This window comes from Hyperolius riggenbachi, chromosome 11, assembly GCF_040937935.1.
Source record: "Hyperolius riggenbachi isolate aHypRig1 chromosome 11, aHypRig1.pri, whole genome shotgun sequence".
Lineage (NCBI taxonomy): Eukaryota > Metazoa > Chordata > Amphibia > Anura > Hyperoliidae > Hyperolius > Hyperolius riggenbachi.
Genome location: NC_090656.1, coordinates 123,249,422 through 123,265,091, shown reverse-complemented (window position 1 = coordinate 123,265,091; position 15,670 = coordinate 123,249,422). Strand labels below are relative to the sequence as shown.

At 46.9% G+C, this 15,670-nt stretch overlaps 1 protein-coding gene across 1 annotated transcript in view; it reads left to right on the top strand.

Annotated features, from left to right (window-relative positions):
* The window catches only part of LOC137537873 (mucin-2-like), a 198,946-nt gene that overhangs the window by 144,629 nt on the left and 38,647 nt on the right, over nt 1-15,670 (top strand). Inside the window, exon 38 of the mRNA XM_068259820.1 lies at nt 1,154-1,331. Coding sequence (XP_068115921.1) covers nt 1,154-1,331 — 178 coding nt within the window. The remainder of the gene's footprint in view (nt 1-1,153; nt 1,332-15,670) is intronic.

Sequence of the window (15,670 nt, the reverse complement as noted above, 5' to 3'; positions counted from 1 at the left end):
TGATTTTTGACTATTCGATAAGACCCCTTGTTTACTTAATCCTCACACAATTGGGACTCAGACTGTCACAGAGGCATCTTAAATTTTAAGTTCACAAGTTTTAGCTACAAGCGGAGTGGATGTAATAATTGTCTAGGCTGAGAAAGAGTCATGGCATTAAATATCATCAACCTCATACCAATATCATTTTTTTTGTCCTTATTCAACCCTTTGTCCACAGCTTTGAACCAATTTATAAATTTGAAGCCATTTTCAGGGCAGTAAGATTATTTAAGCTGTGTCTGATGGAACAAAAGTGTTAAAACATTAAGAAAACAGTTGTATGAAAAATGTCATTTCTGCTAATTAAAAAACAAAAATCTCTGTCACCCCCATTCTTAGATCATCCTCTGTGACCCCCAGTTGCTTGTTTAATTCCAGTGAGTCTGAAACAGTTCCCCTTTCCTCACATGATCTTGCAAAAGGGAAAGTAATTGCTCTGTCATCCAAAGCCCCGTCTCATTTTTAACTGTCAGCCTTTGTCAGCATAATTCCTTTGAAATAATGTTCTAATGCAGTGGTCTTCAAACTACGGCCCGCGGGCCAAAAGTGGCCCCCCAAGGCTTTTTTACTGGCCACCAAATGTATAACTTATAGATGTTGCCCACTACACCTTTAGATATCGGCGGCCCACACATACTTTAGAAGCCAGGGAGCAGTCATTTGCTGGCTTCCAATCCAATTCTGCATCAGGCGACACTGCTATTCAACTGGATGACGATTTGTCGCCTGGGCATGCTTCACTGTCTGGTGCACAAAGATGTTCCCCGGGCGCTGCATGACAGAATGGCTGCTGCTGGGAGTTCTCCTTTTCAACATCATTTTATGTATGTTTCGACCCCTCAGCAGTCTGATGTATGTTGACCCGGCCCTTAACCAAAAAAGTTTGGGGACCCATGTTCTAGTGAATTCATATACAGCTGTGTCTGAAGGTGATGAGTTACAAGAGCCAGATTCAAAAACATACATTCCAGATCACTTGAAATTTCACTTGTGAAGGGGTGTGGTTGACATATAATGAGACACTTTACTAATGTGTCCTTGATTGCATCTGCCTTGAATGCTAAACGTTCCAGCAATATCATTAAACTGATTTTGTTTCATATATCCACAGCCTGCAGAGAAATGGACCAGCAACTGCAAGACCTGTGTATGTGAACCAAATTCCCTGACTGTACAGTGCAAGGAGGATCCATGTCCTATTATCCCCTCGATTAGTTGTGAAAAAGAGGGATTCAGGCCTGTGACTTCGCCAATCCCAGGGAAGCCATGCTGCTTGCAAACTGAGTGCCGTAAGTATTCAAGGGAACAGCCCTGCTTTCGGCTGGGAACTCCAGCTTTTCAGCCAGATTCCTTCCTCTCTGAATGAGATCCCTCAATGCTTAATCCCCCAATTTCCCTCAATTTCCCCCAATGCATAGTTGATGGGGAGCAGTGGAGCGAACGTGTATGTAAAGGTAACTCTCTGATGCTGTTGGGCTTTGTTCTTCACTTATATTGCTGTCTTGTACTTGACTTTGACCAGCTTATCATATGACTGTTGTGTCATATGACACAGTGACTGGATCAGATTGGAGAGCAAAATGACATTGTAACCTAAGGACAGCACATACTCTCAGAGAGATGTAATCATTAAATATAATACAATGCTTCCTTTTAAAGAAGAGTACTAAATGGAGGAATTATAATGATAAAGTCACTAATAGGAACATTATAATAATAGGTGGCTTCATAATAAAGAACAAAATAAATGGGGACACTATATTGAAGCAACAATCCCAAAGGATGACAGTTATTGTATGTGTGTATGCATACTTAGGGCACTAAAATAAAGGACATGCTAGTGGTGGACACTGTAATGAAGAGAGCACATCATGGGGCATTAAGGTGAAGAAGGAATGAGCAGGAAAGGATTAGAAGTAGGGCTGGCACACAACCACAACTGGAATACAGCACTAGATCCTGGTTCAAAACATTACGTGCTCTAGGTCCCATACACATCAGTATTTTCCATAGGACAAACAGTAGACCTGGCACCGATTGCAATAATCCAAGTTTTCTTTAATCCAGCAGGTACATGCAAGACATAAGGAGCAAGTGGATAGTCGGCCTAACAGCCGTTTCGCAGGTTACCCTGCTTCTTCAGAGGCACTAAGACAGGGCACACCGGTATCAACCCCAATATATACACACAGTAAGGCATAAAGATCTTACCTCTCCATTCCGCAATGCACGCTAACGGACGCGCCCGCCGCCCCTTCCGGGAACGCCCCTCTGACCATGTCTGGCCATTCACAGCTCAGCGGGTGCGACCAATCAGCATGCGCCCGCTGCCGGCTGTAAACCGGCCAATCGGGCACAAGCAGGATGGAGTGCTGCGTGGGACAGAAAACCTCACAAGAGGTAATGGTTCCTATGACAACCTAAGTACGCCGGCCGCAATTCCAAGCGGCGTAATCACGGATAGCAGTCCGTGTCAGTTGCCACCTGGAACCCCATACACCAACCCACGCAGCCAGTCAGCATAAATATACTGTGCATATAAGGAAGAACTCTACATCATCATATACAAACATATGAATAAAAAGACAAAATGCACAGGACTAAACAAGGAATGCCCAACAGGTACATCCCTCAATGCTACTGAGCACTATTAGTCCATTGCTTTCGCAAATACGTGCAAGTTGGTAAAGTGAGGGCCCGTTTCCACTCTCGCGGAAACGGCCGCGAATCCGCAGAGTTTCCCCGCAGGCAAATCGCGCGGGGAAACTCTGCCATAGGGGATAACGGCGCCGCCGGCCGAATCGCTTGCAGTAGCGATTCGGCCGGAAACCCCCACAGAATTCGCGGCGGAGGCTGCGATTCCCATAGCCGTGCATGGCACGGCTGATGGGAATCGCCTGCGATCCCGCCCACCCGCTCAGTGCCGGCGTGCGTCTACGAGACGCACGCCGCACTAGTGGAAACGAGCCCTCAGAGTTCCACTAGACATGTATCACATCGGGAGAGATCAACAATAGACAACAATTGTCCTGGGCTTACCACCCTATTTCTCCCCTTCAGAATTACCATGTCAGCCACAGGGGGAACCATAATCCTGGTGCCCTGAAACTAAAACAAAAAACACAGACATAATTAAAAACAATATATATGAGGCATATATGAGTATCAATGGCAAGACAATCAGCTAGGTAGAAAAACACAACAAACAAAACAGCAGAGATCCTAAAAAGGACCTATTGTAAGGATCAATATTTTTCAAGAAAACAGAACAGTTCATTTCTCTCATTCAGCCCTAATCGTCCACAGGCTTTTGTCTTAGATATCAGTTTGGCCTCCTCTTGTCTGAGGAGTTTCTCCCAATCACCACCTCTCCTTGGCTGGTCAACCACTTTCAGCCCTGTAAATCTTAAGGGGGAGCTCTCACTCCCATGTTCCTCCAACACGTGTTTGATCATTCGACCCGCTCCTTTCTTAGTTTTCAATGAATTAACATGTTCCTGATATCTTGTACATAGGAGCCGGGTTGTCATCCCAATATAATAACGATTACAAGAGCACAAAACTGCATAAACAACATGTGTTGATCGACAATGTATAAAATCTCTAACAGGGATCATCTCACCCCCTAAGTTGATACATTTCCCTTGTACAAAGTGGGCACAGTGGTTACAGTTTCCACATTTGAAACAACCCTTGGGTCTCAAATCAGTTAGCCAGTTAGATTTCTTCTCTTCTCTAAACTCACTTCTTACTACAGCATCCCCGATAGTTCGTGCCCTCCGAAAGGTAATCAGGGGTCTCTCAGGGAGCTTTCCACAGGTAACTTTAGAACGTAGGTCTACCCAGTTTTTCTGAATAGAATTCCTCAGTCTCATTGCCATAGGGGAATATTCAAAGATCATGGGTACCCCCCCCCACTTGGTTCCCCTTTTGTTTTAATTTTATTTTTCCTAACCAAGAGTTCAGTTCTAGGCTTTTTATTCGCCTTCTCAAAGGCTGAAACCACCAAGGGTAATGGGTAACCCCTGGTCAGGAATCTTAAACCCAACTCATAGCTTTGATCCAAAAAGTCAGTGTCCCTGCTGTTATTTCTCTTTAAGCGAATAAATTGGCTGTACGGAATGGAGTTTTTCACATGGTCTGGGTGGTAGCTGGAATATTCAAGGATACTATTGGTTGCTGTAGACTTTCTATAGCCTTTAGTAATAAGGTTTCCCTCCTCTACCATTATTATCAGATCCAAAAATTCCATTTTATCTCCTCCCCATACTCCAGTAAACCGCATGTTAAAGTCATTAACATTGATCCACTGGACAAAGCCTTCAAAGTCCTCATTTGTACCGTCCCATACCAATAGGACGTCATCCATATATCTTAGCCAGGACTTAATGGCGTGGCGATAGGGATTAGATTCAACAAGAACCATTCGCTCTTCCCAGGCAGCCAGGAATATATTAGCAAATGTGGGGGCTACCAAAGTCCCCATCGCCACGCCAGAGGCCTGTCTGTACCAGCAATCCTGAAAGAGAAAGGCATTGTGAGATAATATGAAGTATAAACATTCAGCGATGTAACTTGCCCATCCCTCATCCTTTCCTTTTTGGGACAAAAACTCCTTCACTACCTCTGTTCCCAGTTTTTGGGGGATCCTAGTATAAAGGCTCTCTACATCAATGGAAGCCAGTCACAGCCCCTCCCCCCACTGCACCTGTGGGAGTTTAACCAGGACGTCCAAAGTGTCAACCAGATACGATGGAATCTGAGCCAGAAACGGTCTCAAATGGTATTCCAAAAATTTAGATAAGGGTTCCGTAAGGGAGCCTCTGGCTGACACTATTGGGCGCCCCGGCGGCTCCTCCAGATTTTTGTGCACCTTAGGTAAGAAGTACCAGACTGGCTTCCGTGGAAATGGTGGGAGGAGATCCTCCCCCAGTTTTTTAGACAACCATCCTAATTCAACCTCTCTTCGTAACAGAGTACGCAGAAGGTCCTTATAGTGGCAGCTAGGATCTCTCCGTAGTTTTTCGTAAAACCCATCTGGGCCTTCCAGTTGTCTTTTAGCTTCCCTGACGTAATAAATATTAGACATCACCACTAAATTCCCCCCCTTATCTTCTTTTTTGATAACAATTTTGGGGTTGCCCTTGAGCCATTTTGGAGCCTCCAATTCCAGTGGTGAGAGATTAGGTTGAGCATCTGGATAGATAAGGGCCTTCATATCTTCCTGAACCTTTACATCGAATTCATCAACGCCTGAACCCGGGGTGCTTGAGAACTCACGTGTGGATTTACACACTCTAAATGGTAGACGGGTTTCCCCCTCACTTTCAGAGTTCATCTCAGTCTCCGGATTACTGTCCTTCCACAGGGACTGCAGATCCATCAAGGCCTGCAGATCCTGTGTTGTTGGTATAAATCCTAGATCCTCAGTTTTAGGCTCCGGCCTTTTTGGGGTTTGATTCCAGTTATCCTGCTGCTTTACAATATTCAATCTCCGTATTGAGCAGTACCAATCAACTTCAAACTTAAAATTATCATAGGGTGCACTGATAGAGAAATTCAAACCTTTCATCAAGAGAGTCATACAACCAGCATGGAGTATTTCCCCAGAGATATTAATCACCTGTAGTTGATCCTTTTCCTTAAAGAGAATCAATTATTCCTGTAGTAGCCCCTGCCACGAGTGTGTCTCTTCCATTTGACCTTCTTCTCGTGGGGCTGATTTGGATTTTTGTTTCCTCCCTCCCCTCCTGATCTTACGCCTAAAGGGGCACTGCCACTTGCACATTCTTGATCTCCTGTTGGTTTTAATGTGGGTTTTTTAGGTACTTTAACAACTGGCTCATCTGAACTTGATCCCGATCCAGAATCTGTCGTCCAGTAGCCGCAATTTTTCTTAGGTCTTTTTCTACCTCTTGATCCACTCCGCGGTCCTGATTGACCCCAGTTAAAAATACGGCCTTTTTCAAAGTCCTCTTGATCCCTACGAAATTTGCGTAACTTACGCTCTTTAATGCTCTCCTGTATTGGGGCCAATCTGGCATCTATTTTTTTGACAATATCCTGTAGTTGCTGAGTGGTAGTCAGGCCTGCTAGTTCCTTCTTACAATCTTCAATTTCTAGTGAAGTTTTATTATATTCCTGTTCCGTGCGATCCAACACGATCTTCTGTAGTTTCAAAGCGTTGTCCAGTTGCTGTGTTTTCCAAAGCTTCATGAAATCTCCGTCATCTTGGTACTCAGCTGCCTCACTATAGTTCCTAAAACCTCTGGCAACTATTTGTTTGTCTTCATAGCGTTTTAGTGTGGCAACAGTCCAGAACAGTTTAATTTCTCGCTCTGAAATCCTGTTCAGTTTTTGTTCCACCACTTTAACTCCTACGATTTTACTTGCTTCCGTACCCTTTGCTGTGTCAGTTAGAAAAGTTTTCCAGTCAGATCTTCCAGCCAAAACAGCCATGGGCAGGGGGCTCACCCCAATCGCGGGTATCCCCTGTGTCCCTCCTCCAGCCGAAATTGGCTCTTGCATTGGTGCTCAGGTCCTTGAATTCAGACGTCAATTTGCAGGAAAGGATTAGAAGTAGGGCTGGCACACAACCACAACTGGAATACAGCACTGGATCCTGGTTCAAAACATTACGTGCTCTAGGTCCCATACACATCAGTATTCTCCATAGGACAAACAGCAGACCTGGCACCGATTGCAATAATCCAAGTTTTCTTTAATCCAGCAGGTACGAGCAAGACATAAGGAGCAAGTGGATAGTCGGCCTAACAGCCGTTTTGCAGGTTACCCTGCTTCTTCAGAGGCACTAAGACAGGGCACACAGGTATCAACCCCAATTTATACACACAGTAAGGCATAAAGATCTTACCTCTCCATTCCGCAATGCACGCTAACGGACGCGCCCGCCGCGGCTACACGCCCCCTTCCGGGAACGCCCCTCTGACCATGTCTGGCCATTCACAGCTCAGCGGGCGCGACCAATCATCATGCGCCCGCTGCCGGCTGTAAACCGGCCAATCGGGCACAAGCAGGATGGAGTGCTGCGTGGGACAGAAAACCTCACAAGAGGTAATGGTTCCTATGACAACCTAAGTACGCCGGCCGCAATTCCAAGCGGCGTAATCACGGATAGCAGTCCGTGTCAGTTGCCACCTGGAACCCCATACACCAACCCACGCAGCCAGTCAGCATAAATATACTGTGCATATAAGGAAGAACTCTACATCATCATATACAAACATATGAATAAAAAGACAAAATGCACAGGACTAAACAAGGAATGCCCAACAGGTACATCCCTCAATGCTACTAAGCACTATTAGTCCATTGCTTTCGCAAATACGTGCAAGTTGGTAAAGTCAGAGTTCCACTAGACATGTATCACATCGGGAGAGATCAACAATAGACAACACTTGTCCTGGGCTTACCACCCTATTTCTCCCCTTCAGAATTACCATGTCAGCCACAGGGGGAACCATAATCCTGGTGCCCTGAAACAAAAACAAAAAACACAGACATAATTAAAAACAATATATATGAGGCATATATGAGTATCAATGGCAAGACAATCAGCTAGGTAGAAAAACACAACAAACAAAACAGCAGAGATCCTAAAAAGGACCTATTGTACGGATCAATATTTTTCAAAAAAACAGAACAGTTCATTTCTCTCATTCAGCCCTAATCGTCCACAGGCTTTTGTCTTAGATATCAGTTTGGCCTCCTCTTGTCTGAGGAGTTTCTCCCAATCACCACCTCTCCTTGGCTGGTCAACCACTTTCAGCCCTGTAAATCTTAAGGGGGAGCTCTCACTCCCATGTTCCTCCAACACGTGTTTGATCATTCGACCCGCTCCTTTCTTAGTTTTCAATGAATTAACATGTTCCTGATATCTTCTTCAGAGGCACTAAGACAGGGCACACAGGTATCAACCCCAATATATACACACAGTAAGGCATAAAGATCTTACCTCTCCATTCCGCAATGCACGCTAACGGACGCGCCCGCCGCCGCCGCGGCTACACGCCCCCTTCCGGGAACGCCCCTCTGACCATGTCTGGCCATTCACAGCTCAGCGGGCGCGACCAGTCAGCATGCGCCCGCTGCCGGCTGTAAACCGGCCAATCGGGCACAAGCAGGATGGAGTGCTGCGTGGGACAGAAAACCTCACAAGAGGTAATGGTTCCTATGACAACCTAAGTACGCCGGGCGCAATTCCAAGCGGCGTAATCACGGATAGCAGTCCGTGTCAGTTGCCACCTGGAACCCCATACACCAACCCACGCAGCCAGTCAGCATAAATATACTGTGCATATAAGGAAGAACTCTACATCATCATATACAAACATCTACTGTAACTGGCTAACTGATTTGAGACCCAAGGGTTGTTTCAAATGTGGAAACTGTAACCACTGTGCCCACTTTGTACAAGGGAAATGTATCAACTTAGGGGGTGAGATGATCCCTATTAGAAATTTTATACATTGTCGATCAACACATGTTGTTTATGCAGTTTTGTGCTCTTGTAATCGTTATTATATTGGGATGACAACCCGGCTCCTATGTACAAGATATCAGGAACATGTTAATTCATTGAAAACTAAGAAAGGAGCGGGTCGAATGATCAAACACGTGTTGGAGGAACATGGGAGTGAGAGCTCCCCCTTAAGCTTTACAGGGCTGAAAGTGGTTGACCAGCCAAGGAGAGGTTGTGATTGGGAGAAACTCCTCAGACAAGAGGAGGCCAAACTGATATCTAAGACAAAAGCCTGTGGACGATTAGGGCTGAATGAGAGAAATGAACTGTTCTGTTTTCTTGAAAAATATTGATCCTTACAATAGGTCCTTTTTAGGATCTCTGCTGTTTTGTTTGTTGTGTTTTTCTACCTAGCTGATTGTCTTGCCGTTGATACTCATATATGCCTCATATATATTGTTTTTAATTATGTCTGTGTTTTTTGTTTTTGTTTCAGGGCACCAGGATTATGGTTCCCCCTGTGGCTGACATGGTAATTCTGAAGGGGAGAAATAGGGTGGTAAGCCCAGGACAAGTGTTGTCTATTGTTGATCTCTCCCGATGTGATACATGTCTAGTGGAACTCTGACTTTACCAACTTGCACGTATTTGCGAAAGCAATGGACTAATAGTGCTTAGTAGCATTGAGGGATGTACCTGTTGGGCATTCCTTGTTTAGTCCTGTGCATTTTGTCTTTTTATTCATATGTTTGTATATGATGATGTAGAGTTCTTCCTTATATGCACAGTATATTTATGCTGACTGGCTGCGTGGGTTGGTGTATGGGGTTCCAGGTGGCAACTGACACGGACTGCTATCCGTGATTACGCCGCTTGGAATTGCGCCCGGCGTACTTAGGTTGTCATAGGAACCATTACCTCTTGTGAGGTTTTCTGTCCCACGCAGCACTCCATCCTGCTTGTGCCCGATTGGCCGGTTTACAGCCGGCAGCAGGCGCATGCTGATTGGTCGCGCCCGCTGAGCTGTGAATGGCCAGACATGGTCAGAGGGGCGTTCCCGGAAGGGGGCGTGTAGCCGCGGCCGCGGCGGGCGCGTCCGTTAGCGTGCATTGCGGAATGGAGAGGTAAGATCTTTATGCCTTATTGTGTGTATATATTGGGGTTGATACCTGTGTGCCCTGTCTTAGTGCCTCTGAAGAAGCCGGGTAACCTGTGAAACGGCTGTTAGGTCGACTATCCACTTGCTCCTTATGTCTTGCATGTACCTGCTGGATTAAAGAAAACTTGGATTATTGCAATCAGTGCCAGGTCTACTGTTTGTCCTATGGAAAATACTGAAGAAGGAATGAATGGTGAATTTTGTAATGAAGAGGGCATGCATTATGGCACTATAATGAAGGATGGGGGGGGGGAGGTTACATATTGATTAGGGCTCTTGTGGGGTTATCGAAATAATTGTGGCACTAAAATGCGGATGACACTATAGAGACGGAAACATTACAATGTACAGTGGAAATTACAATAAAGAGCAGAGAAATATAACAGACAGTGGCGTAGCAATAGGGGGTGCAGAGGTAGCGGCCGCATTGGGGTCCTTGGGCAAGAGGGGCCCTCGCTCAAGCACAAAATTAGCTCTGTATTGGTCCTGTGCTGATAATAATCACTTCTATAGATGCGTTGAATAGTGGTAATCATTAACAAACTGTCCCCCATCTCCTACTTGCACCTCTGACACTGTGGTTGTCAATGGCAGGTTTTGGTGCACCGTATCAATTGTTATGTATATAGTGCTTTGGGGGGGGGGGGGGGATGTAAAACTTGCACCGGGGCCCATAGCTCCTTAGCTACGCCACTGATAACAGGGCCACTATGCTGAGGGAAGAAAACAAGAAAAGGCAAATAACATTTGTATTGTGCTTTTCTGCTGGTGCACTCAAAGTGCCAGAGCTGCAGCCACTAGGATATGCTCTATACTGTAGTGGTAGCAGTGTTAGGGAGTCTTGCCCAAGGTCTCCTACTGAATAAGTGCTGGCTTACTGAACAGGAAGAGCCAAGATTCGAACCCTGGTCTCCTGTATCAGAGGCAGAGCCCATAACAAGTACACTGTAATGTAAGGAAGGGCACTAAAATTAGAAGAAACTAGGTATTGTGGGAAGGGGGGATTATGATAGAATTGTAGAATTATGAACATTGTAAAGCAGCATTAGAAAACTGCAGTGCCATGAACCAATAAGTGGCCATGACCTTGCTTGCTTGTCTATACCCCTTCCTCTTAATTCCCTCCCCAACTTATCAGGTTCTGCCCTGTCTGAATGTTCCTAGGTATGGTCCCAAGTAAACAAATCACATTTGTTTCATTAGAACAGCAGTGTCAATGTTCTAAAAATAGTAGGCCTCAACTGTGGTGTAATGATTGCTCGTTACTTATCTTGCTTCGCTCCTGCGCTGGCTCTCTTGCAATGGCGGCCGAGTGTAACGAATACTCGTTACACTCCTGCTGCCGAGTCCCACTGAGCTCTGCTCTGTCTACCCCACATGGCAGAGGACTTGACGTGCTTCTGGGTTCAGCGCCCTTTGTCGTTAGGCGTGCGTGCGCGCCTCTACTGCCCTTTTGTTGCAGTGGCCGGAGGTGGCACTGCACCTTCCCTAATTAAGAGGTAGGGTATTTAAAGATGGAGGCTGTTGCATCCCTGGTCATCAGCCATGGCGTTCCGTCGCAGTTCCCCTCCAAGTCGTTTCCCTTTTTGGCTTCCCTACTACCAGGATCTCCCCTCCAAGTCGTTTCCGCCTTTTTGGCTTATCCCTTTGCTACACCTGCCTGTCTACTTGATTTAGTCTGCTTGCTAACCTGCCTGCAGCCTAACCAGGATCCCAGCATTTCCTGTCAGACTCCTGTCTGCCATCCATCCATCCATCCCAGTTTTTCAACCTGCACTCCCAGCCTGCCTCCCTGTGCCTATCCCTGTTCCCTGTCTGTCTCCCTGCCTTACTTCCCATATCCGCTGCACTCCCAGGGGTTTCCCTCTGTCTGCTAGTTCCCTCAGGGAGCTCTCCAGTTACCTGCAGCTTCCCTGAGTTTCTCTCAGCCTGCTAGTTTCCTCCAGGAGCTCTCTAGTCACCTGCAGCTTGCCTAGGTTTCCCTCCACCTGCCTGTTCCCTCCAGGAACCCACCTGTCATCTGCAGCCACATGGGGATTCCCCCTGTCAGTAAATTTCCTCAGGGAACTTCCTCCTTTCACTTGCAGCACTCCCAGGGTTTCCTCCAGTCTGCCAGTTCCCTCTGGGAACTCTCCTGCCTTCAGCAGTATCTCAGTCTCTCAGTCATCAGCAGTATCCCGGGGATTCCTCCTGCATGTCCGTTTCCACCTGGGTTCCTAGACTGTCAGCTCCCTTCCCAGGGATTACCTCTGACTGCCAGTATTTCCAGGACTTACCCTGTCAGTCAGTACTTCTCTTGGGATCCTAGCTGTCAGCTTCTTACATGGGATTCCCCCTGCCAGTCCGCTGCCTCCATGGAACCATACAGCCAGTTCCCTACCTGGTATTTCCTCTGCCTGTCTGTTCCTTCCTGGGATCCCTATTGGTTAGGCCTTCCTCTCATGCCAGTCAAGTCCTGCTAGTCTGTCCTAGCCCAAAGGTCCACTCCGCCAGTATCCCCTATTATACCATCAGGTACCCTCTGTTCTTTCCATCACTGGTACGGTAGTCCTAGGGGTCGTGACCTGGCGAGCACCAGGCAGCAAAGTATTCCGCCACCTACTAGGGGTGACCAGGGGCAAACCAAGGATTTTTAAGGGGGGGTCCTAAAAGGTCTCCCTCAGCCACGCACAATACAGTATAATAATATGGGAGGACAACATGCTGGGTACGCATAATGCAATTTCCTATCTGACTGATAGGATCTGATGATTGTTTCTGATACGTCTGATCTGCCCCCGATCAACAACGGGATCGATCAGGAGCAGTTTGGATACAGGTTATAATGAGTAAAGCTGATATTGGTAATAAAGGGAAAAGTGAAGCATTCACACAACAGGGCACAGGGCTGTGCACATACCTGACTCTGTTAAGTTCCCCAGAGCTGCTCCATGATCTTTACACATGCTGATTCTCCATGCTCTGCACACACGCTACTGCTCCGTGCTCTGTCCACACGCTGCTGCTCCATGCCCTGTCCACACGCTGCTGCTCCATGCTCTGTCCACATGCTGCTGTTCCATGCTCTGTACACACACTGCTGCTCCATGCTCTTTACGCACACTGCTGCTTCATGCTCTGTTCACACGCTGCTGCTCCATGCTCTGTACACACGCTGTTGCTCCACCACAAGTCAACTGTAGCAGGGAAAGAAAGGGGGCAGTGCTGTGAGCTGCAGGATGCCTGCAGATATTCTGGTGTCTCAACTTGTGCCTGTCCCCAGACATTACTCCGACTCTGGTCTGAGCGGCGATTCTGCGCAGCTGTAGTCCCCCCTGCGTTTGCTTATGGTGACGGCCTATCATCACTTGCGGGGTGCGCTGGTGAAGACCCGTGCTCGCTTAGACCCTACGCCCTGGGGCTGCTTGCCCCTTGATACCAGTGACGGCATCAACAGAACCCTGAAGGTTCGCAAGAACCCTGTCATGTGGCCTTTACAACAGAGGGGCATATATTTTGAACTGCATTTTGTCACTCTTGGCCTTATAACCAAACTACAGCTATGTTACCTGCATTTCATAATCATAAGTACCATTTTAACTATTTACTGTCTTTCGGTCACCATACTAAGTTTTCACAGGACAGTTGACTACAGTTTATTTATTTATCGTGTTTATAATGCTCCATTATATTACACAGTGCTGGACATTAGTTAAGTTTACAGACAATATTTAGGGGTGACATACAGCAATAAGACAATACAGGAATGCATGCAAACTAGATCATGTAGCACAGTACAGGGATGGTCGTAGTCAGCCAACTTCGCTACGCTGGAAATACGCATAGTTTTACGCAATTACGCTTCGCCAAACTACGGCTTCGAAAACAAATATTCACTTCGTATGCATTTCGTAGACTACACGTTAAAATACGCACTTACGCGTAGTGTGAAGCGTAGTGTATGCGGATACTTATGCCCGTATGCAGAAAATTGTACGCATTAATTTCTTTATAAATGCATGTACTGGGAACCCTTTTATGCGTACATTCCCCTTTCCAATGCGTAAATTTGTATGCATACAATCGCACACGGAAAATTAGACACGAGTAACGCATTCGTAGTTCACTACGCAATACACATGTTAACTACGCATAGTGGGCGTAAGCTACGCGTAGCGGTACTTCGCTACGCGTAAATTCGTAAGCGTAGTTTTGAAACTTCGCCTATGAACTATGATGCGTAGATGCAAACTACAATGCGTAAATTCGCACTGGCGTAGTTTCTGCTCATCCCTGGCACAGTATGAGTACAAGGTAATGCTTGGTCAGTCACTGGATGGGAGCATGGAGATTAGGCAAGTTGAGTTCACTCAGATCCATAAGATGGGTGTATGGTAATGTAGGTGCGTTATCAGATAGGAAACACAAGGAGGAGGACCCTGCCGAAGGCTTACAATCTAGAAGGAGAGGCAGGGACCCGAAAGGTAGGGGACCAGAGTTCAGTGTTCAGCTGTGGGTTTTGAGCACCATTGAGGGGGGTAAGCCAGGGTGAAAAGGTGCATTTTGAGGGCCTCCTTAAAGTTGTTGAAGGATGGTGCGACCCTAATGGGGGGAGTTAAGGGAGTTCTGTAGTTTTGGAGCAGCTCTTGAGAAGTCCTGGAAGTGTGGATGGGATTAGGTGGGGCTTGGTGGGCAGGTGAAGTTCATTGGAGAAGAGGAGTGAGCGGCTAGGTGTGTACCTCTGAGTAAGATCGAAAATGTAGGCCGGGCAGGTTTTGTGGACAGATTTGTAGGCCAGACATGGTATATTGAATCTGATTCTGGACTGGATAGGAAGCCAATAGAGGGATTCACAGAGGGGAGCCGCTGTGGTGAAGCAATGGGAGGAGTGGACAATTCTGGCTGCATGATGATGGACTGCAGAGGGGCAGTTCGGGTCATAGGGAGACTAGAGAGAAGGGCATTGCAATAGTCGGGGGAAATGAGGGCATGGATGAGGGGTTTGGTGGTGACAGAGATCAGAAAGGGGAGATTTTGCAGATGTTGCAGAGGTGGAAGTTGCAGGACTTTGTAAGGTTTTGGATGTGGGGGGTGAAGGAAAGTGCGGAGTCCAGGGTGACACCCAGACAGCGGGCTTGAGAGGTAGGGTGAATGGTAGTGTGGTTAACAGTGACATGCACATCTGGGAGGGTCGATGATGGCCAGGGCGGGAAAATCATAAATTCTGTTTTGTCCAGGTTTAGTTTCAGGAACCTTGTGGATATCCAGGTGGAGATGGCTGATAGACCAAAGAAGACCTTGTCCGTGGTAGTGGTGGATAGGTCAACGGTGTGAAGGTAGATCTAGGTGTCAACCTCATACAGATAATAGTTAAAACCCATGGAGGAGATAACCTTGTAAATGGAGGACATGTATAGGGAGAACAGTAGGGGGCCAAGGACCAAGCCTTGGGGGACTCCTACTGAGAGGTGGTTTTGGGTGGGTGAGGACTCATTGAAGAAGGTCCTGAAGGAGCGGTTGGAGAGGTGGGATAAGAACCAGGCCAGGGCAAGGTCATGTATGCCCATAGACTTGAGGAGTAGAGGGTGGTCCACTGTGTCAAATGCTGTTGAAAGGTCAAGAAGGAGGAAAATGGAGTATTTGCCTTCCACCTAAGCTAAGGCAAGGTCAATGACCACTCTGGTGAGAGCTGTTTTGGTTGAGTGGGCAGGCCAAAATACAGATCACAGTGAGTCCAATGGCCTGCTTGAAGTCTGAGGGGAAGGTGCCTGTTGATAGAGAGATGTTAAACAGGGATATAAGGACTGGGGCCAAAACTAGTGAGGGCGAAGTACGTTAGGCGGGATAGGGTCAAGGGGGGACTCTGCAGAGGCCCCGGGAGAAACCGATAAGATGGGGGAACCCCTACAGGCTCTGGGGCCGTGGGGCGATTGCCCCCTTTCCCTCTATGGTAGTGCAGGCCCTGCTCAGTGTTATTCCATTCATTATATTAAATGGGATTGCAATCG